The sequence below is a fragment of the Mesocricetus auratus genome, unplaced genomic scaffold (genome assembly GCF_017639785.1).
Source record: "Mesocricetus auratus isolate SY011 unplaced genomic scaffold, BCM_Maur_2.0 Super-Scaffold_100172, whole genome shotgun sequence".
Classification (NCBI taxonomy): domain Eukaryota; kingdom Metazoa; phylum Chordata; class Mammalia; order Rodentia; family Cricetidae; genus Mesocricetus; species Mesocricetus auratus.
Genome location: NW_024429253.1, coordinates 179,911 through 199,618, shown reverse-complemented (window position 1 = coordinate 199,618; position 19,708 = coordinate 179,911). Strand labels below are relative to the sequence as shown.

At 52.8% G+C, this 19,708-nt stretch overlaps 1 protein-coding gene across 1 annotated transcript; it reads right to left on the bottom strand.

Moving 5' to 3' along the window:
- Positions 1 to 6,034: 6,034 nt before the first annotated feature.
- Positions 6,035 to 19,302, bottom strand: Plpp7 (phospholipid phosphatase 7 (inactive)). Its single transcript, XM_040736901.1, has 2 exons — positions 18,586 to 19,302; positions 6,035 to 7,207 (listed from the first exon to the last, which is right to left on the bottom strand). The coding sequence occupies exons 1-2, from the start codon at positions 19,034 to 19,036 to the stop codon at positions 6,843 to 6,845; spliced, it is 816 nt and encodes a 271-aa protein (XP_040592835.1). The 5' UTR covers positions 19,037 to 19,302; the 3' UTR covers positions 6,035 to 6,842.
- Between the last annotated feature and the right edge of the window lie 406 nt (positions 19,303 to 19,708).

Sequence of the window (19,708 nt, the reverse complement as noted above, 5' to 3'; positions counted from 1 at the left end):
CACCTGCCTCTGCTTCCCAAAGTGCTGTGATTAAAGGTGTGCACCACCACCGCCCAGCCACAAAGGCTGGGTTTTTATTATATCTGGATGGACCTAAGAATGCATGTAACCTGTGTCTTCAGGAACATGTGTAAGTGTGAATTATACACTAGGACAACAGCGTGGATGTATAAACATGTGTGGCTTTAAAGACAGGAGTACATGTGCACAAGAAGGCACCATAAGAGTTTTCCAGTGTGTGGTTGTGTGACGTGCATGTAGTCATGTATATCTCTTCAAGCGTGAGCATACGTACTCACATTCACATCTACATGCATGTGTGCTCAAGCACATGAAGAACTAGACACAGGAGAATGGCCGATGTGCAGAACATGCAGACAGGGACCCCTGCATGTGAGTTTACATAAGAGAAACACAAGGCCCTCAACCAGCCGTGCTGTGTGTGCTTGGGTTGGGCAGACACGAGGATGGCAGGGCTCCCTGAGCTCTCACCTCTGTTAGCTACTGTAGCGTGGTGTGATCTTTTTCTCAAGCAAGGAAGAGTCAGATGGAGGAGAACCAGTGATGGCTGGCTGAGGCCAGTGAGGACCAAGTGCTCACACAGGTTACGCAAAGCCTTGGTCCAAACAGTGGCCAGGTGTCCCGTTCAGTCCTTGCTGAGCCAGATGGCATTGGATCGTGGGGTTTGCTAGTTCCTGCTGCTCCCCTCCCTTGCCCTTTCTGAGTCCTCCACTCCTCCTACTTCCTACTTTCCACAGCATTTGTGCTTGGCTTGGTTCCTCCTGAGGCTTCATTCAGTCAGTCTTTGGCTTGTAAGGAGGCCACCTCCTCTCTTTGTATTCACAAGGTGACTCTCTTCCTGTGTCTCCATCTTTTTTTTTTTTTAACTTAATTTTATTTTCTTTGTGTGTCTCTCTCTCTCTCTCTCTCTCTCTCTCTCTCTCTCTCTCTCTCTCTCTCTCTCTCTCTCTCTCTCTCTCTCTCTCTCTCTCTCTCTCTGTGTGTGTGTGTGTGTGTGTAGAGTCCAGAGGTAAGCCTTGAGTGTCATTCCTCAGGACTGCTCACATTTTTTTTTAGTCGGAGTCTCTCACTGGTACCTGGGGCTCCCCAATTAGATTAGGGTTGTGATAGCTCGTGTCTACTTCCTCAGCACTCTGGGATGTGTAAGCACCCGACACGCCTGGATATTATTTTTATGAGTTCTGGAGCTAGAACACAGAACTTCAGGCTTGTATGACAAACTTCTTATTTCCTGAGCTATCTCTCCATTTCTGCTTTTTTTGTTTTGTTTTGAGACAGTTCCTCTGTGTAGCCCTGAATGTCCTGGGACTCACTGTAGACCAGGCTGACTTTGATCCACCTGGCCCTGCCTCCCAGATGCTGGCATTAAAGGTGTGAGCTTTTGGGTTTATCTGTGTTTGTTTATTTGTTTGTTTGTTTTTCGAGACAGGGTGTCTCTGTAGCTTTGGAACCTCTGGAGCTCACTCTGTAGACCAGGCTGGCCTCAAACTCACAGAGGTCTGCTTGTGTCTGCCTCACGAGTGTTGGTATTAAAGGCGTGCGACACACCACCCAGCTGAGCTTTTGGTTTTTTGAAACAAGGCATTGCTGTATGGCCCAGGCTAGCTTGGAACTCCATGATTCTCCTACCTCTGCCTCCTGAGGATTGGAGGACAGATGTGTGCTACCCTGCTTGGAGTGTGCAGATGTCTGTTTTAAGTTCCTCTTTTCTAAGGACACTGTCAGTTTGGATGCAGACTACTTGGTCATCTCTCTTGAAACACGTTCTCATGCTGACGCCCTCAGGTCAGGACGCCAGCAGGTGAGTCAACCCGTTAGACCCCTGACTCCTTGCTCTTGAGGGGTTTTCTCCCAGCCCCGACACTGTCACCGTGTTGGCTGTGTGTGTGCACAGGGTCTTCAGCTCCACGTTCTTCACAATAACAAATCCCAACTTTACTGAAGATCAGATGATATCTCGGAGCCAAGAGTTCAGGGGTGACATCTTTAGTCCTGGCTTCAGTACGGAAGCATGGGGTCAGGTCACATCTCTGAAGCTAAACCCTTTTGCTATCTCATGGCCCAGAGCCATGGAGCCAGGAGGGCGGCAGGGAGGGACAGGTTCTGGAACATCTGGTGGCTTGAGGTAACCTCAACAGCTCTGGACCTCACTTTCCCTATCTGTGAAATGGGGTCTTGGACTGCATGGTTCTAGAGATTTCATGGCCTGCTGTTTGTTGGTTATTTGAGTAAAAACGACATCGAAGCTGGTGGCCTCTTCAGCACTGGGGAAGGAGGAGACCGAGGTGTCCCCTATCTGTTTCCTGTGGCCACATACAGATTGCCACAAGCTTCATGGCATAAAGCCATTCACATCTGCACTGCCACTCTGCGGGACAAAAGTTCACACCACACTCCCAGCTCGGAGACGAATTCACGGTCTGTGGCTTGTGACCCCTCCTGTACCCTCAAAGTCATTCTCACATCTGGGCACGCCAACATTTCTCACATCTGGGCACTCACTCCAACTCATCCACGTGAAGGGTTCTTGTGACCTGTGGGCTTCCAGAGACATCTCTACTGTTAGTCAGCTGCTCTGCAGCCCTGTTCCATCTGCTGCTCAGATCCATTTGCCTTACTGCATCAGAGCACCCCAGGGGGAAGACCTTATAAGGGGGAAGAGCTTATAAGGGGGAAGAGCTTATATAGCAAAAATGCCCTCCTCACATTTGGAAGCCGAGTTCAGCGGCCGGATGCTGGTGAGGGAGGGTCCTGAGCTGGCTTGCAGATGTCCACCTTCCTGCTTCTCCCTAGCTCCTGGTGAAAGGGGGTGTGTCTCCCTGGGGTGTGTTTATATGAGTTCTACCCTCGTGATACCATGACTTTCCTGAGGTCGTCTCCTAATGTTGCCCCGCTGGGGTTGGGATTCTAACACGTGAAACTGTGGGGAACACACATTCCCCCTCTATAGCAGTTTCATATCACATGACGTAGTTACAGGTTCTGGGGTTAAGATGTGGTGGGCATTGAGAGTCCTTATTTCCAGAGTCCTGGAATCCTAACACAAAGGTCTGATCTGACATCTGTCTGGAGCCTGCACACATATCCAGGGCCACATTCCCCCATGGTGGGATTGCTGCTACTCTGTCTATGTCTTTATGGTGACCTGGTGAGGACCAGAGGGACCAATGTCCTTAGGGTGTGTCAGAGTCTGAGTGTCTTAGGATGCCCTTGAACTTGTGACTTTCCTGCTTCCATCTCCCCAGTGCTGGAACTGTAGCCACCATGTTCAGTTTCTGCAGTGCTGGGGATCGAACCCAGGCTTTGTGTGTGCTAGGCAAACCCTCTACCCACTGAGCCGCAGCCTAGTCCTGTTTCTTGCTTGTCATCAGGGTTTATCAGACCATCACAGACTCTGCTCGGGAGCTGAATGACATGTTAAAGTCACATGCTTGCCTCGGATTTCATGTTGGTGGACTCTGGGCTCCTGTTTTATGTTCTGTGATGTAGTCATTGCAGCCTCGCAACGGGGGTATCAGACAGGTGATGCTGGATGGGATGGGAGGCAGGAGGGCATAGCCAACTCAGGACCAACCCCAGGCCTTGTGTGTAGATACCGCTGGGTCTGTGGGACCATGGGGGCGGGCATGGGTGGGAATGATGAAGGTAGAAAGGTGTCATGTTCACGGAGCCCTCTGGGAGCTAAGGAGAGCCTGTTCAGCCTCGCTGCCAGCACACCCAGAGATCAGCCAGGATAGAACTCAGGAGGTGACCTCAGAGGACACTGTGATACAGTGGGATTTCCACTTCTAATGTGCCAGATGTAGTGACATGTGCCAGATTTGGTGACATGTGCCAGCCACTCCAGCACTTAGATACTGAGGCAGGAGGATTGCAAGAACAAGGCCAACCTGGGTTACAGGGAGATTTCCAGGCCATCCTGGGCAATGCAAGACCCTGTCTTAAAATAAGTGAAAACGGATGTGACACAGTGCAGGGAGCTTGTCTAGCTCGTGGGACGGCTTAGGCTCAGCGCCTGCCTCCACAAAATCAGAGGGCGGGAGATCCTCCTCCTCCTTGGGTGTAGTCACCATTCTGAGGGCACACACTTTCTGTTCCAGAAGGCATAGCAACCTCTTCTCCGTCCCCCTCCTCAGCCTCCCCTGAGAATCTGTCCTGTGTGCCGTGCCAGGGTTATCATCTCCTTCACGGCCCTGGGCCTCCATGACCAGGAGCCTCTGGGCCAGCCACCTCCAAAAACTGGGACCGAGCCCAGAACCAGCCAGGTTAGCCTCTGTGATGGACATTGAACCCAGACTGTGCCAAGCTCCCATGTGGAGGGCACTCCTGAACTACACAGCAGCCCAAAGGGACAAATGCTATCACTCTCCAACAGATGAGGGTACCAGGGCTCAGGTGGGGATGCCAGCACCAGCTGTTGCTGCTACCATACAGGATGGTGCTCCAGACAGTAGCTGGTGACATTCCCAGGTGCCTCTGCAGACTTCTTCATTCCCATCAGGCACTTCGGCACACATCCACCCTCCTGATGTCTTCACTCTTTTAAAGACTCTGACATACCCCCACGCCCCTTCAGAGGTGGTTTCCTAGAGCCATGTCCTTCCGGGAGATGTGGTCCCTGTAGGTAGGCAGAAGGCCATCCCCCGCCCATTTCTGGATTGAGTGTTTTGTGGACAGTGGTCCTGGCGGGTGGGGATGAAGAGAGAGGAAGACTCCCTCACCCCTTCTGCTCAGCACTCTGCCAGGCACTTGCAGCACCCGTGGGAATGTGCAGAAGGTATTTAAAAGATGCTGAAACCAGCCGGAATGGGGGCTTTCCACCATGATGGTACTGCTGGTACCTGCCTCCTCCGAGTGTCTTCATGACGAGCAGGTCAAAGACCTTCTGCAGTTGGAGAACCCCGGTACAGTTGGACACATGGAGGCTTTGCATGGAAAAGGGTCCCTTAAATGGGCAGGTGGGGACCCTGGGAGGGCAGGTGGGACCTTAAGCCATAGGCACACTGCTACCATGTGGAAGGTGGTATCCTAGCTGGAAGGCAAGCTGGCAGACACTGCCCACTTCCAGTCCCTCTGCCCTAGCTGTCTCCTAGAGGACAGTGGACTGTATCCTCACCGGTACCATATGGGCTGGAGAGGAAGATTCTTCCCTCTCTGAAGGATCCTGGGAATAGCAGGCTTAATACCCTCCCCCAATGATGCTACATGGGCCGGAGTAGAGGATCATGGGGGAAGGCAGAGGCGTAGAGAGACGTGGCTGATGCCAATGGGCATCAAGGATGGGCAGCTACCTCCGCATGCTAAGAGGCAGCCGGCTCCCGCCTGTGTACCTGGCTAGTCATCTTGGGCATGCTGCTGCCCACTTGGGCCTTTGGGTTCTCATCTGCTAAGTGAGCATTACTCCAAGTGTCCCTTTAGAGGTCTGTAAGCTGCGCTGAGCGCTGGCTCCAGGAATATGAAGCCTCCAGCTCGCCCCAGCACCTGAGCTGGCCTATGCAAGGCCAGGTTTATCTCCATCCTGCGTCCCTTGCCTCACACTCCCCCCTCCATCCTGGTTCACTTCCTCATCTCCTCCATCTGTGTGCAGATCTACTTCTGGGATCCTCACCTGGGCTCCCCTGCTTGGGCTGACACTCCACCCTCCCTCATAGGGGCTGGTAGGTCACCGGTCCATTTCCAGAGGACAGGAATCTAGTCTTTGGGACTGAGGGAGGAGCCCTGGGAGGGCTTGAGGCTGGAGGGAGGAGGCCTCAGACTCCTACACCACTAAAGGAGTTCTTCAAGCCTGCCTCAGGCAGAAGGGCTGTGCCTGGTGGAGCAGGCCCTAGAGGTGGCCTGCAGGAGACACTGCGCAGCTCCAAGAGTGCAGGAGCAGGCCAGGCGTCCCTTTGTGGGACCTTTGCCCCCTGTCCCCTGAGCAGTGGCTCCCGGCACTGTCTGGGATGAGAAAACCTGCCATTCCCACGAGGGAATGCCACCATGTCCCACCCATTAAAAACCACACAGGGCAATGTCCCTTTGCATATCACTGTATTGTCACATGAAGTGCACATCTGTAAGTGGCTGACTTGGAAACGACCTATTAGGTCTCACAGAGTCCGGCCCCTGGGGGCCAAAGCTGCACCAATACCCAGAGACCGTGGCAGGAGCCTTCTGTAGGTCTTGGCAGGGGCACCTGCTCTCCCCAGGCATCAGGGCTGGGTGTTGTGAGAGGGGCCAGCTTATGCCCCAGGCCCTTTGGCTCCTGGGCAGCAGTTCCCCAAATTCACTAGGTTCTTAGTGGGTCAATGGCTATTCCTGGAGAAAGGCTCCTATGATCAAATAAATTTAGGAACAGCTGGTTTTTCTATAGGACACATCAGTGCCTTTACAAATATCTATGCCCTTGTGAACGTCTACCGTGGGGCAGCATGTAGTGCTTCCCAAAATGCACTGGACCACAAGAGCCTTTCCCCCAGAAGCATCTTGCAGGCTGGGGCCCCCAGGCACCCTACACTACCGGCGACCACTGATCACTGGCACCTATGTTGGTTGGGTAAGCTTTGTGCTGTCATGGCGATGAGGGGACAAGACCCTGCCCCTCCTATGGCCATCTCGCTCTTGTCTGCTGTCTACAGACAAAGAATGGAGGCTAAGCGTGACAGCCCACGTGAGCCGTCCTGGCTGCCGCGGAGTCCAAGTGAAAAAGGCAGGAAGCCCCACAGAACTAACAAGCCCGCCTCCAACCAGGCAGGGGAAGCTGAGTCAGTCCCTTCCCCCTTCTAGCCACCTCTCTGGCACCAGCTCTGTCCAGAGCCTGCGTGGGCGGTGGGTCCGCTGGCTCACCAGGCAGAGATGAGCATCTGGCAGGTGTTGGAGGACATCCACACAAGCTCCACCAGGCGGAACTGGAAGTAGCCAATAATGAAGCCTGAGACCACATCTGTGATGTGGTGGCGTCCGATCATCACCCGTGACAGGCCCACGCAGAAGGCCCAGAGCACCAGCAGCACACGCAGGGGCACCGCCAGCACCAGGTGACTCAGGAAGAACTTGGACACCATGGCGGCACGGCTGGCGTGGCCAGCAGGGAAGGCGTAGATGTCCATAGTGAGGTAGTCCAGGAGTCCAGGGCTCGTCTCATATGGGCCACGGCGCTTGATGAGCTTCTGAACTCCAGCCACTGTCATGATGTCCAAGAGCAGTGCTGTGGACAGGACACGGAGCCTGGGTGTCAGTGCCGCTGGCTGCTGCCCCCCCCACTCTCACCCCAGGGCCTTTGCACTGGCCATTCCTGTTACCTGGGCTTCCCTTCTCCGGGGTATCCACTACCTTCAGCAGAGATGACACCCCTGGTACCCTGTTTGTAGAAGCTCCAACCACAGTTCCCTCACCTTCCCTCCTTTCTCTCACTTCTTGGCTATCTGGCATTTCTTTTCTTCCTTCCTCCCCTGTGTGTGTGTGTGTGTGTGTGTGTGTGTGTGTGTGTGTGTGTGTGTCTGTGTCTGTGTGTTCATGCATTTGCATGCAAAGGCCAGCAGTTAACAATGAATATCTTCTTTGGTTGCTTCCCATCTTAGTTTTTGAGGCAGGGTCTCTCACTGAGCCTGCAATCAGGCTGACAGCCAGCAAGCCTTAACAATCTTCTGTCTCGTCCCTATACAGTGCTGGAACCATAGGCATGTGTATGCGGGCATGCCCAGCTTTTTATGTGGGGGCTGGGGATTTGAACTTCGTTCCTCATGCTTGTGCAATAAGTATTCTTACCCGCTGAGCCATCTCTGCAGTCCCTCCTCATCCTCTGACATTTTCGTATTTCACTCTTATCTGTTCTCCACCCTCACCACTAGTGATGGGTGTCGTGAGCAGCTACAGGTACCTGCAGAGTCCCAGGGCACAGATGTGGGGCCTGGGCTTCAGAATTCCTCTCAAAGTCCCCCAGGTCCCAGAGCACAGCAGGTTTCGTAAAGCTGTGAGATGTAACTCACATAACACACAGTCAGCATTGTTAGGACAGAGTCAGTGGTGTTTGTGCAGTCACAGCACTGTGCAACCAGTAGACAAGGCTAGCCCTGAGCTCACAGAGCTCTTGCCTCTCCCCGCCAAGAGCTGGGGTTGCAGCCATGCGCCACACACCTGGCTCCTCTGTGCAGTATTATGAGGCGTCCCTAAACTGCCCTCCTCAGAGGCCTGGACACACATATCAGCCCACCTCACAGAAGACAAAGCCTTGGGGCACGGGATGTGCTCATTTGTTTCTTTCTTTCTGGAATGTTCTGATTTTGTCTCCGTTGTCCCCTGGTCTCACAGATAGGGCAGACCCCGGCTACATGTTCTCTCTCACCTCTTAGGTAGAGGCCACTTTGGAACTTCACCTCATGAAGGTGAGGCCCAGGTTTGTCACTCGGCCCACACGTAGCAGCAGTTAGTTGAATCACTGATGGGAAACTTGGCTTGTTGGTTGGGCTCTTTTCCCATTTGAGAAGTTTAGGGGAAGCTTTTGGCCACCACCCCACTGTGTGACTTTGCTGGGTTGCTCTACTCCTTTGGGTCACTGGATGACGGCACTATGCCAGGGCCCAGGTACACCGGCTAGTCACAGTGGCTCCACGGCTGCCAGCGTGGGGCAAAGACAAACCTTTCCTGACCAAAATGAAGGCCTGGAGCTCAGAACTTCCTGCTCTGGAGCCAGGGCTGGTGTCAGAAGGCCCAGCCACACCGCCAGGTCAGGATAGTCTCAGATAGTCTTCCCCTCCAGTCCTCATGGGATACCTGTGAGGTCCCAGCACTGAGAAGTCCCTCTTTAGTGACAGCTGCAGACAGACCAGCAGTGTGGTAAAGCCACTGCGACTGCGTAACTCAGGGTGTCACCTAGCTATTCCCACCCGTGAGGTGCAGATCACAGGCACTATTTCTCTGAGGGGAGGGACAATATTGCCTGCAAGGATGACTAGGAAGTCCCAGGACATATAGCACCCTGCGCCTAAGTAGGGAAGTCCCAGCATCTAGGTGGCATTTGGTCCTGCCTCAAAAAACCTGGCCCATCAGAGGGCTGGGTAAGTGGTGACCATTACTGGAGAATGCCTGGCCAGGACCCTGTCTCCAAAACCTCTCGGTGTATGTCAACAGCTGACTCAGCCGACACTTTCATGGCAGCGGGGAAGGGCAGAGCTGGGGTGCAGTTCAGTGGTAGAGACTGGGTTTATCATGGCCTGGCTTCCATCTCCCGAGAGAGAGAGAGAGAGAGAGAGAGAGAGAGAGAGAGAGAGAGAGAGAGAGAGAGAGGGAGGGAGGGAGGGAGGGAGGGAGGGAGGGAGGGAGAGAGATTTGATGACAGTAGTAATACATGCCTGTTATCTCAGCACTTGGTAGGTTGGGGCAGAGGGATAATGAAATTGAGGCTGACCTGGGGCTACATAATGAGACCTTGCCTCACAGGACACAACAAACAGATTGGAGCAGCTATTGGCTTCCACCCCCCAAATTCTTGGGTATGGTTGGCTCTTGAGATGAACAGGTGTGTGTCAGACCTGGGCCTGGTCAGACAAGCTGGCAGAGCTCCTAATGGCTAAGGGGGAGACAGACAGTCACCAAATGGTCGCGTTGAGCAGAGGTGGGGCCTGGGGACAAGCGCCTCGGTAGGCTGCAGCTGTCTAAGAACAGAAGTGGCTATGGGGCTGCCCTCTGATGCACAGGACAGGACAACTCTCCCTCCCCTCCTCCAGTGTGACCAGCCCTGGGTGTGGCTGTGATTGTCGCATAATCTGGAGCCAGAAATAGAAATAGACATCACCATCCTTGGCTCTGAGAACTCCCCCTCTCTTGAGTCTGCTAACGTACACCGCACTCAGCTGGGGTGGGGTAAAGTGCCTCCCAGTGGGGAGGGGGCTCAGGGTGAGGTTGGAAGCCATAGTGAAAGCTGGCTGCCTTTGATTTGCTGTGGGTTTGGGAGGTCACGTTACTCCTAGGGCCTCCACTTCCTGAGGTCCAGCAGGGCAGTTGCTGGCCCTTAGGATCCAGGATGAGGCAAGATTCAAAGTTACCACTTGCAGACTACATGAATTTTGCAAGCTAATCTCTCCTGGCTGCCGTCCCTGGTTGATAGCATAGGGAGCAACATGGAGCCCTTTTTGGGCCCCCTCAGGCAGCGGTAATGAATAGCACCTAGGACCCCAGCAGAGGACCAGAGAGAAGCTTCAATGTGTCTCATCCTCTGAACCAGCCGAGCTCACCTTTCCCACAGGGAGGCAGGGACTGGTGTCCGAGTGTCCCTGTCTGTCCTGAAGGCCTCCTTCATGGCTTTAGGGCTCAGCAACCCTCTGGGCCTGTGGTGGCCAGGAAACTAGAGCGCTGGAAAACCCTAGATCAAGTCAGAGCCAGGTCTACCGGTATATAGAGCAGAGAGGACCTCATGTGGTCCCCTCAGCCAGCTCACCCCTCTGCAGGACTAGGAAGTGGGAGATGAGGTTGTTGAGCATGGAGCAGAGGTATGTCCTAACATGATGGGGACAGGGTTGTGGGTTAAAGTCCTTGGTGCTTCTAGCCTGGAGGTGGCCTCTGCCTCTGACCTCCATTCTGGCGCTGGGAAGCTGAGGCCAGCAGTCCACAGCCCCCAGGAACTGAATGTCAATGGGTCTGTATTCTAAGGGCATCTGGTTTAGGACAGCCATAGCCAGCTGGGTCCCAGGCTTCTGCTTCTTAGGGCTGCCTCCTTGAGAAGCGATCTGGGGTGTGCACCTGACTCCTGGTGAAGGATGGCCACTGCTGTGTAACTCAGAACCCTGAAAACTGTGCAGCGCCCCAGTGCCCTTCAAGGCCAGACACATACAACACATCATGGATGAGTCTAGACAATGAGTGCCAGCAGCCACTGCGGATGACAAGGCCTCGGGTATTTATAGCCACCACGGGAGAGCTGTGGGGCGGTTGTGCTAAATGGAAAAGGCCAACTACAAGACAGGATTTACAGTTATGCCATCAAATGAGTGATGCAAGCCTCTGTCTAGATGCAGAGGCCTGCGAGGTACTGGCCTGCCTGGTGTCAGGGCTCTGAGCAGGAGCGGGGTGGGGACGTGGGACTTGCAGGAGATGAAGTTTGTTTTTTTTTACTTGTCTCCTCTGCGCTCATTTCTTTCCCACGAATGTGCATTTTGTTTTTTTGTTTTTTGTTTTGTTTTGTTTTGGTTTTTATGAGACAAGGTTTCTCTGTATTGTTTTCAAGGCTGTCGGTCCAGCCCAGCCTCGAACTCACAGAGATCCGCCTGCCTCTGCCTCCCGAGTGCTGGGATTAAAGGCGTGCGCCACCACCGCCCGGCTCGAATGTGCATTTGTATACATGGTCTTAAGGTTATTTTCAGATGGGGATGTAGTTAGCAGAATGCTTGCCCAGCACTCATAAAGCCCTGGGTTCAATCCCCAGCCTGCCTAAAACAGGTGTGGTGGTGCACAGCAGTAATCTTAGCACCCAGGAGAAGAAGGCAGGAGGATCAGAAGTTCGAGGTCATCCCTGGCAACATAGTGAGTTTAAGGCTAGCCTGGGGCTATGCGAGACCCTGCCCCCTCCCTAGTTATTTTTACCAGAGAGAACATACCATAGATTTCCTTACATGAGGGACCTGGAGCAACTGCGTTCATAGATGGAGAAGCAGGGTGGGGTGTGTGGGGTTGGGAGTGAGCGCGGTGGAGGGTTAGAATTCATGGGGGCGGACTTCCAATTCGTTAAGAGGATGAACTTCTGGGCATATTTGGGGGTGACATCTGTCACTGCACAGTAATGTTTAATGCCAATGAACTGTGTACTTAGAAAGGTTCAAATGACATTTTTATGACATATATACATATGTACGTATGTAACCACATTTGCAAGAAAGTTATTTTTAAAATATCAAAGCAACATTCTAAAAAGACATGGTCTCCCCGGGGAAAGGCTGGGAGAGGGGAGCACAATGGGAGGCTGGGAGGGGTCTGGACTCGGGCAGAGTTCCCTGTTCAGTTGTCTTGAGGAGTGTATGCATGTATGCATGTACACACACACACACAGTGTATGCATGTGTGTTGGTATGTACACACACACACAGTGTATGCATGTATGCATGTACACACACACACAGTGTATGCATGTATGCATGTACATACACACACAGTGTATGCATGTATGTTGGTATGTACACACACACACAGTGTATGCATGTGTGTTGGTATGTACACACACAGTGTATGCATGTATGCATGTACACACACACAGACACACACACACACACACAGTTACTATCTCTTCTGTCTCCTGTGAGTCCCTCCCACCCCCATGCCACACCAGGTTGCCATCGGGTGGGTCCTGGTCTGTCCCCTACTCCCCTGACCAAATGGCTCTTCACAGTGGACCTGCTTCCTCAACTGAGGAATTCATACCAGAAACTGGCTCCATGAAGACTGTCACCAGGGTGCCGCCTCGGCTGAGTGGCTTGTGCTACTGGGAGGGGGTCCCAGAACGAACCCACTGGTTGTGTGAATGCACTGCTCTGCCCTGTATGGTGAATTCCTTTCTATCGCCTGTTAGGATCCTCATCAGGACTTGGGGTGGCCAAAGACACTCAGGAGGTCAGCTGTCACATAGCACGCCGAAAATAATACAAAGCAGGGTCCCACCTTTGGGGGAAGAAGTATATATAATTAAAGATTTGAGATCAGTCTAAATGTCCTTCAGTCAGGGGTAAGGCACACAGTCTCATGAGAAGTTGTCATCTACGTTGTCCCCAATTGCTGGTGGGCAGAGAACAGGAGAGGTGACAGACATATCTTCTGGAGATTTGACTGAGGGCTGCGTGGGAGGCTCAAGGCTGAAGAGGCTTTGTCCTCTGTTGTTGGCAAAAAGTGACAAGGGGGGGTGAGACAGATTTGCAAATACGGGCCATACAGTAGTAGAGTGGGTCCAAGGGAACAGAGGCCATCCGAGTCAAACATGACACGGATGTTGGTATGTTCAGGGAGAGAGCCAGAGGCATGGTGCCCAAAACACAAACAGGTTACCGTTGGGGAGGGAATGAGGGACAGGCCCACTTTCTTTGTGTCCTATCTTCTGTGGACCAGAAGCTGGCATTAATGCCACAACAGCCTTTGGTCCAAGCACTTCCCTGGGACATTTGCCCTGCAAGAACCTGCTTACCCTCAGACTAATGCTGCTATGGGTAGTAAGTGCTACAGCTTAATCCTATTTATTTTTGTCTTAAAATTTCCCTCTGCACTCGGGAGGCAGAGGCAGGCGGATCTCTGTGAGTTCGAGACCAGCCTGGACTACCAAGCGAGTTCCACGACAGCCTCCAAAGCCACAGAGAAACCCTGTCTCGAAAAACCAAAAAAAAAAAAATTTCCCTCTGGGAGCTTCGGTGGCCTTGGGATGGCTTAGTTGGGGATGGCTCAGCACAGCCTCAGGATCTGAGTTCGGCCCTCGCACACCATGAAAGCCAGGTGTGGTAGTGTGCCTCTGTAACCCGGAAATAGGGGGTGGAGACAGGTGGATCCTGGGAACTCAACGGCTCTCATTCAAAACAGTAATATACCAGGCAGTTGAGGAAGAGCCTAGGGAGACCTCTGACCTCTACACACAAGCAACACCTGTATATACACACCTAAAACATGCACCCCTAGTTCCCTAAACTAAACTCATGACTATAATGCAAGCATTTGGGAGGGAGGCAGGATGCTTAGCTTGAGGCCAGGCAGGACTATAGTGCGTGATCCTGTCTCAAAAAAACAAAGCGAAACAAAACAAAACAAAACAAACAAACAAAAAAAACAACAAGGGTCAGTCACAGAGGCACATACCTGTAATACTACCAGTTGGGATCAAAGACTCAAGTGTTCAAGGCCAACCTCAGCTACATAGTGAGTTTGAGGTCACCCTGGGCTATATAAGATTCTGTCTCAAAAGTTTCAAACAAATGCAATGAGCAAAAACAACCCAACTAATAGTAACTAACTGTAGGTCATGGTAAAACTCCTTTGTATGCTAGCCTAAAAAATAAAAATCAAGGCAAAATAATAAAAATGATAAGTGTTGGTGGGGTGTGGAGAGACTGGAATGCTGTGCACAGGCAGGAGAAGGTGACATGTTCAATCACAGTGAAAAGCACATGAAGTTCTTCCAAACCATTAAACAATCTACTTCTCAGCAGCCAAAGGAGTCATAGAGTGGGGACTTGAGGTGCACCCTACCCCACCCACCCCACCCCACACACCCCACCCCCATCACAGCAACAGTGCTCATGAGCATCAGCAGGGGGAGACTTTTATTTATTTATTTTTTTATGAGACAGGGTTTCTCTGTATTGTTTTGGAGGCTGTCGGTCCAGCCTGGCCTCGAACTCACAGAGATCTGCCTGCCTCTGCCTCCCGAGTGCTGGGATTAAAGGTGTGCGCCACCACCGCACGGCTGGGGGAGACTCTTATTACTGGATAAAGGATAAACACAATGGGGTCCATCTGCACCTCGTAACATTACCCAGCCATGAAAAGGAAGAAAATCAAGTTGGTGAGACGGCTTAGTGAGTAATGTTTGGCTGCAACCTCCAGCTCACTCCTGCTTGATCCAGAAAGCACCCTCTCTCTCTCTCTCTCTCTCTCTCTCTCTCTCTCTCTCTCTCTCTCTCTCTCTCTCTCTCTCTCTCACTCCCTCTCCCTCTCTCGATCCAAACCCCACTCTCTCAGACTCTCCAACAAAGAAAAGGCACCAGAAAGCCCAGTTCCACCAAAGCTGCCACAGCGCCTCCCCTGAAGTTGCCAGCAGTCCAAGTCCCGGCCTAAAATGTTCAGCTTTTGACCATCCTCGGGCACAAACCCAGCTTGTGGCAGACACGCCATCGCCCCTCACCTCCAAGCTATACAAGCTCCCTGCTTTAGTTTGGGTGTATGACTTCTCTGGCCTCAATCTCTGGAGCAGGAGCACTCACCTAGGAGTTGATTTGCTTAAATAAATCTGTTCTTTTACCTTTTCAGTTCAGCTTGATCTGGCCTACTGCTGCGGCAGAGAAACCCATTATCAAGCTATAGAAAACCTATTAGGTAAAGACACCAAGCCTGATGACCTGAGTTCGATCCACAGGACCTATGTGACCGAAAGAAAGCATAGGCTACCACAGGTTTATCCTCTGACCTCCACACAGGCACCGTGGCACTACCCCACAAATAAATTCTAAAAAAAAAAAAAAAGATAAGAAAAAAGGGCCAGGTGGTGGTGGTGCACGTCTTTAATCCCAGCACTCAGGAGGCAGAGGTAGGTGGATCTCTGTGAGTTTGAGGCCTGCCTGGTCTACAGAATGAGTTCCAGGACTACACAAAGGAACTATCTCAAAAACAAAACAAAACAAAACAAAATTAAATGTCATGCTTGGGACTGGGTTGATGGCTCAGTCAGTAAAGTGCTTGGTGTGCAAACAGGAGGCCAGAAGTTCAGAGGCTCATGTAAAAGCCAGGCGTGGCGGTGTGCCTGTAACCTCAGCTCTGGAGTGGCAGAGACAGGAGACTCACTGGGCTCACTGGCCAGGCAGTCTAGCTTACCTGTAAGTTTCAGGCTAGTGAGAGATCCTGTCTTAAAGAAGGAGGATGAAGGGGAGGAGGGATACTCCTGAGAAACACACGGGAGGTTTTTCTGACCCCTGCATATGCACCTGTGGGGTGGTTTGAATAATAACAGCCCCCATATATTTGAATGCTTACAGAGTAGCACCATTTGAAAGGGTTAGGAGGTGTGGCCTTGTTGGAGGAAATGTGTCACTGGGGGTGGGCTTTGATATTTAAAATGCCAAAGCCAGGCCCAGGGTGTCTCTCTTTTACAAGAGTTACCATGGTCATGGTCTCTTCAGAGCAACAGAACACTGACTAGACAGTCTGCATGTACAATGCCATGTTCATAGTCAGGAAAGTCTCATTAAAGGATTTGGAACAGGGGCTGGAGAGATGGCTTAGCAATTAAAAGCACTGGCTGCTCTTCCAGAGGACCTGGGTTCAATTCCCAGCATCCATATGGCAGCTCACAACTGTCTATAACTCCAGTTCCAGGGGATCTGGACACAAATGCACATAAAATGAAAATAAATAAATCAGTCCAGCAGTGGTGGCGCACACCTTTAATTCTAGCACTCGGGAGGCAGAGGCAGGAGGATCTCTGTGAGTTCAAGGCCAGCCTGGTCTATAGAGCGAGTTCCAGGACAGCCAGGGCTACGCAGAAATCCCGTCTTAAGGAACCAAAAATAAATAAATCATTAAAAAAAGGATTTGGATCATGGTAACAAGGCATGAGCCACTTTCCACCTGGGACAGGCTTTCAAGTAAAGGACACACATGGTTAGTGGGATGGGCCCTGTCACCCATCATCACCTGGCTCCCTGTAGGGCCATCCAGCCCGGTGCTCAGGGGAGGGAGAAGGAAGGTGATGGGTCACTGCACCAGCCTTGACCACAGAAGGGAGCCTTGTGGGAAGTTGACCTAGTGATGGTGACAATGCTACCATGACAGCCATGGTCTCTTAGCCTTAGCACATGCCAAGCCCTCTATGTCAGGATACTCCTTTCAAGTGTCCTAACAGCCCATTTGACAGATGAGGAAGTTGAGGCGCAAGAGGTAAAGGCACTTGCCTGTGGCCACAGAGGGCCTGGGGTGCACACTGGTCGATTCCGAGCTTTCTTTCGTTGCTGAAATTGCTCTGGCTGGGTTTTCTAGAAGCTCAGTGAGGGGACTAGGGCCGGAGGCAGGGAGGGTATAGTTCTGAGGACTGTTGACATGCGGGGCCTCCTGAGGCCCAGCTCTTGTTTTCTGTTACTCCCAGTCTGCTCCTCAGGGTCCTGGCTGTAGGCCAGAGACCTCACCCTCAGCCCAGAGATTTCCCTGTGCTCTGAGTGAGGACTGATCTGGACAGTTCCTGCAACAGTGACATCAGCCACTGTGCTTCTCCAGCTCCTTCAAATCCCCACCACATACCTGTGGCCCATTGCATGGATTTGGAAACTGAGACTTAGAGGAGAGACCTGACTTAGTAAGTTTTCAAAGTAAGGGGAGAAGAGAGGCAAACAGAGTTCAGCCTGACTGAGGCCTGGGCTCCAGGGCTGACGGTGCCCCAGAGCATTGGAAGGCTAAGTGACAGGTCTGCTGCTCAGTGGAGGATGGCTGTCCCTGCATGGAGAAGGTGACTGGGGTCCTTCCTGGCAGGAGAGATCTGGACTTTGGATCCAAGAGCAACCTGGCTATTTTGCTGATTTTTTTTTTAAAGACAGGATCTCACTATATAGCCTTGACTATTGGCTAGCCTGGAACATACTTTGTAGATCAGGTTGGCCTTGAACTCACAGAGACTCACTTGCTTCTGCCTCCCAAGTTTTGGGATTAAAAACACATGCTACCATGCCCAGCTTGTTTGTGTTCTGAAACAGATTCTCACGTAGCTCAGGTTAGCCTGAAACCATGTAGCCAAGAACGGCTTTGAACTTGTGATCTTCTTACTTCTTCCTCTTGAGTACTAGGCTTTGGGCACATGCCACCATAGCAGGGTTGGTGTGGCGCTGAGCATGGGACCTGTGGTTTGTGCACGGCAGATCAGCACTCACAGGTGAGCCCCAGGCGCCTGCCTTGTTATCTGTCACATTTTCCCTCCCACTAAGCTAACATGCTGGAGACCACACCCCATGTCGGTGCTGTGGCCCCAGAGGAGCCTCTGCAGACTCAAGGCCCCCAGCTTGCAGGGGGCCCTTGCCTCACCACACCAGAGGCTTGTCTGTTTCTGGGGCACCCGAGTTTTCACTGAAACTCCTTCTAGAACCAGAGGAGCCAGCTTTGCCTGTCTTACCCAGGCATGGGCCCGGCTCAGAGGGGCAGCGCAAAGGCTCTCAGAGCACACTAGGGACCCGGGGGGCCAGGAGGGTGAGCTGCGTGAGGGTGAGCTGCGTGGGGGCTGGCTATCGTCTCCAGGTGGAAGGGATGATTTACTTTCCACAGGGCACCTGGCACGTGGCAGGGTTAACCCGGAGGGCTAGTGGCAAAGACTTTGGCAAGGAACACTGACTACCGGCTCCTTTCTCCAGAGCCATCCTGGGGAAGGGGCAAGCTAGGACTGCAACAGGATCAGGGTGGGTAAGTAGGGGACCTCAGGTGCGCCCCTTGGACCTTCAGACTGTAGAAGAGTCCTGGGCAATCTGTAGGGTCTCTGAACTGAGCCTGGAGGAGGGGGCAATGGGGAGCAGCTCAGTATTGTCTGAATGTGGTCAGGGACAATGACCTGACGGTGGCATCACACCAGGTCACTCAGCAGACCCTCAAGTCCAACCCCTAGCCCCGGCTTCTTTGTACTCTGTCTGGACAGCATCCCCTTGTAGAGCACCGGCCCACAGAGGAGCCTCTGCAGACTCAAGGCCCCCAGTTTGCAGGGGGCCTTGCCTCTCCACACCAGCCAGAACTTGTCTGTTTCTGGGGCACCCTTCCTGCCTAACCTCATTAGATGAGTTCCTTGGTTTCTCAGGAAACCTGCTGATCTTGGAAGGAGTGGGGCCGGGTCCTCCCAAAGGTGAGGCCAGGTGACAGGTGGCCAGCAGGCATACTCACCTAACAGCAGGTTCATGAGCACCTCCTGGCCGGCCAGGGTGCTGCTCCTCACCAGGCAGAGGATGGTGCCCCCGATCCAAGGGATGCCGTGGCCTGTGATGCCAATGAGCTTGACCATGGAGCGGGCACTGGCCCAGGATGCAGCCCGACCGGCGCACACCCCGAGGCGCTTGGACATGCAGATGTCAATGGCCAGGAGGGAGTTGAAGGCGATGCCCTTGAATGACGGGTTGAGCTGCATGCAGTCCTCCTCCGGCAGCTGCTGTGACTGGCGTCGCTCCCGGGCCCCGTCGCCGGAGGGTGGGGGCTGTGTCGAGGGCCCTGAGGCCTTCCTACCTGAGCTTCTGGGCTCTTGGGTCCCCTTGGGGGGCTGGTTCAGGGACAGGAACTCAGCCCGGTTGAGAACATTGTTGCGGTCCCTGGCACGGGCCCGGCTCTGGGAAGCTGGCATGGTGACCTCACTCACTCCGAGAAGGCCAGTCCCAGCCCAGTTGCAAGGGCCTTCTCCCAGAAGACGAGAGCCGCCACCTTCTCTGTAGCAGCTGTTAAATATAGAGAGGAGGATTGCACATGGCTATTTACCTCCGACTGTCACCCGGCTCCGAGGGGACGGCAGTGCCAGCTGGGCAGCCAATGGAGCCCACCCTTGCGGGGCCAGAGCCAATGGAGCCACCCGAGAGGTGGATGAGTCCACAGCTGAGGCCTGACTGCCTGGGGCCTGGGCTATTTAAATCTGCCAATGGCTGGTCCTGGGGCTCTGAAGGACTCTGGGAAATGTAGTCCATAGTTCTAGATTCAGCAGCTGCCTCTCGCCCTGGCCTCTGACCCTCGCAGAGATGGATGCTAAATTAACCTGCTTTTTCCAGTTGCACTCTTAACCAGTCCAGAACCTTAGTAGCCATGACTGGACAGTGGGAACCTGGTCCCACAAGTACCCTATGCTGGGTCTCTAGGACAAGCTCAACCACCCCCTTGGTGAGAACATTAAGTTTGCAGTCCCGATTGTCTTTCTTCTTCTTCTTTTTTAAACACAGCATTGTTTGCTGTAATGAATCGTGGTGCAATTGGATGGCTGTTTGTGTAACTAGCTTCCCATGACAGAGATGGGTAATTAGTTAATTGG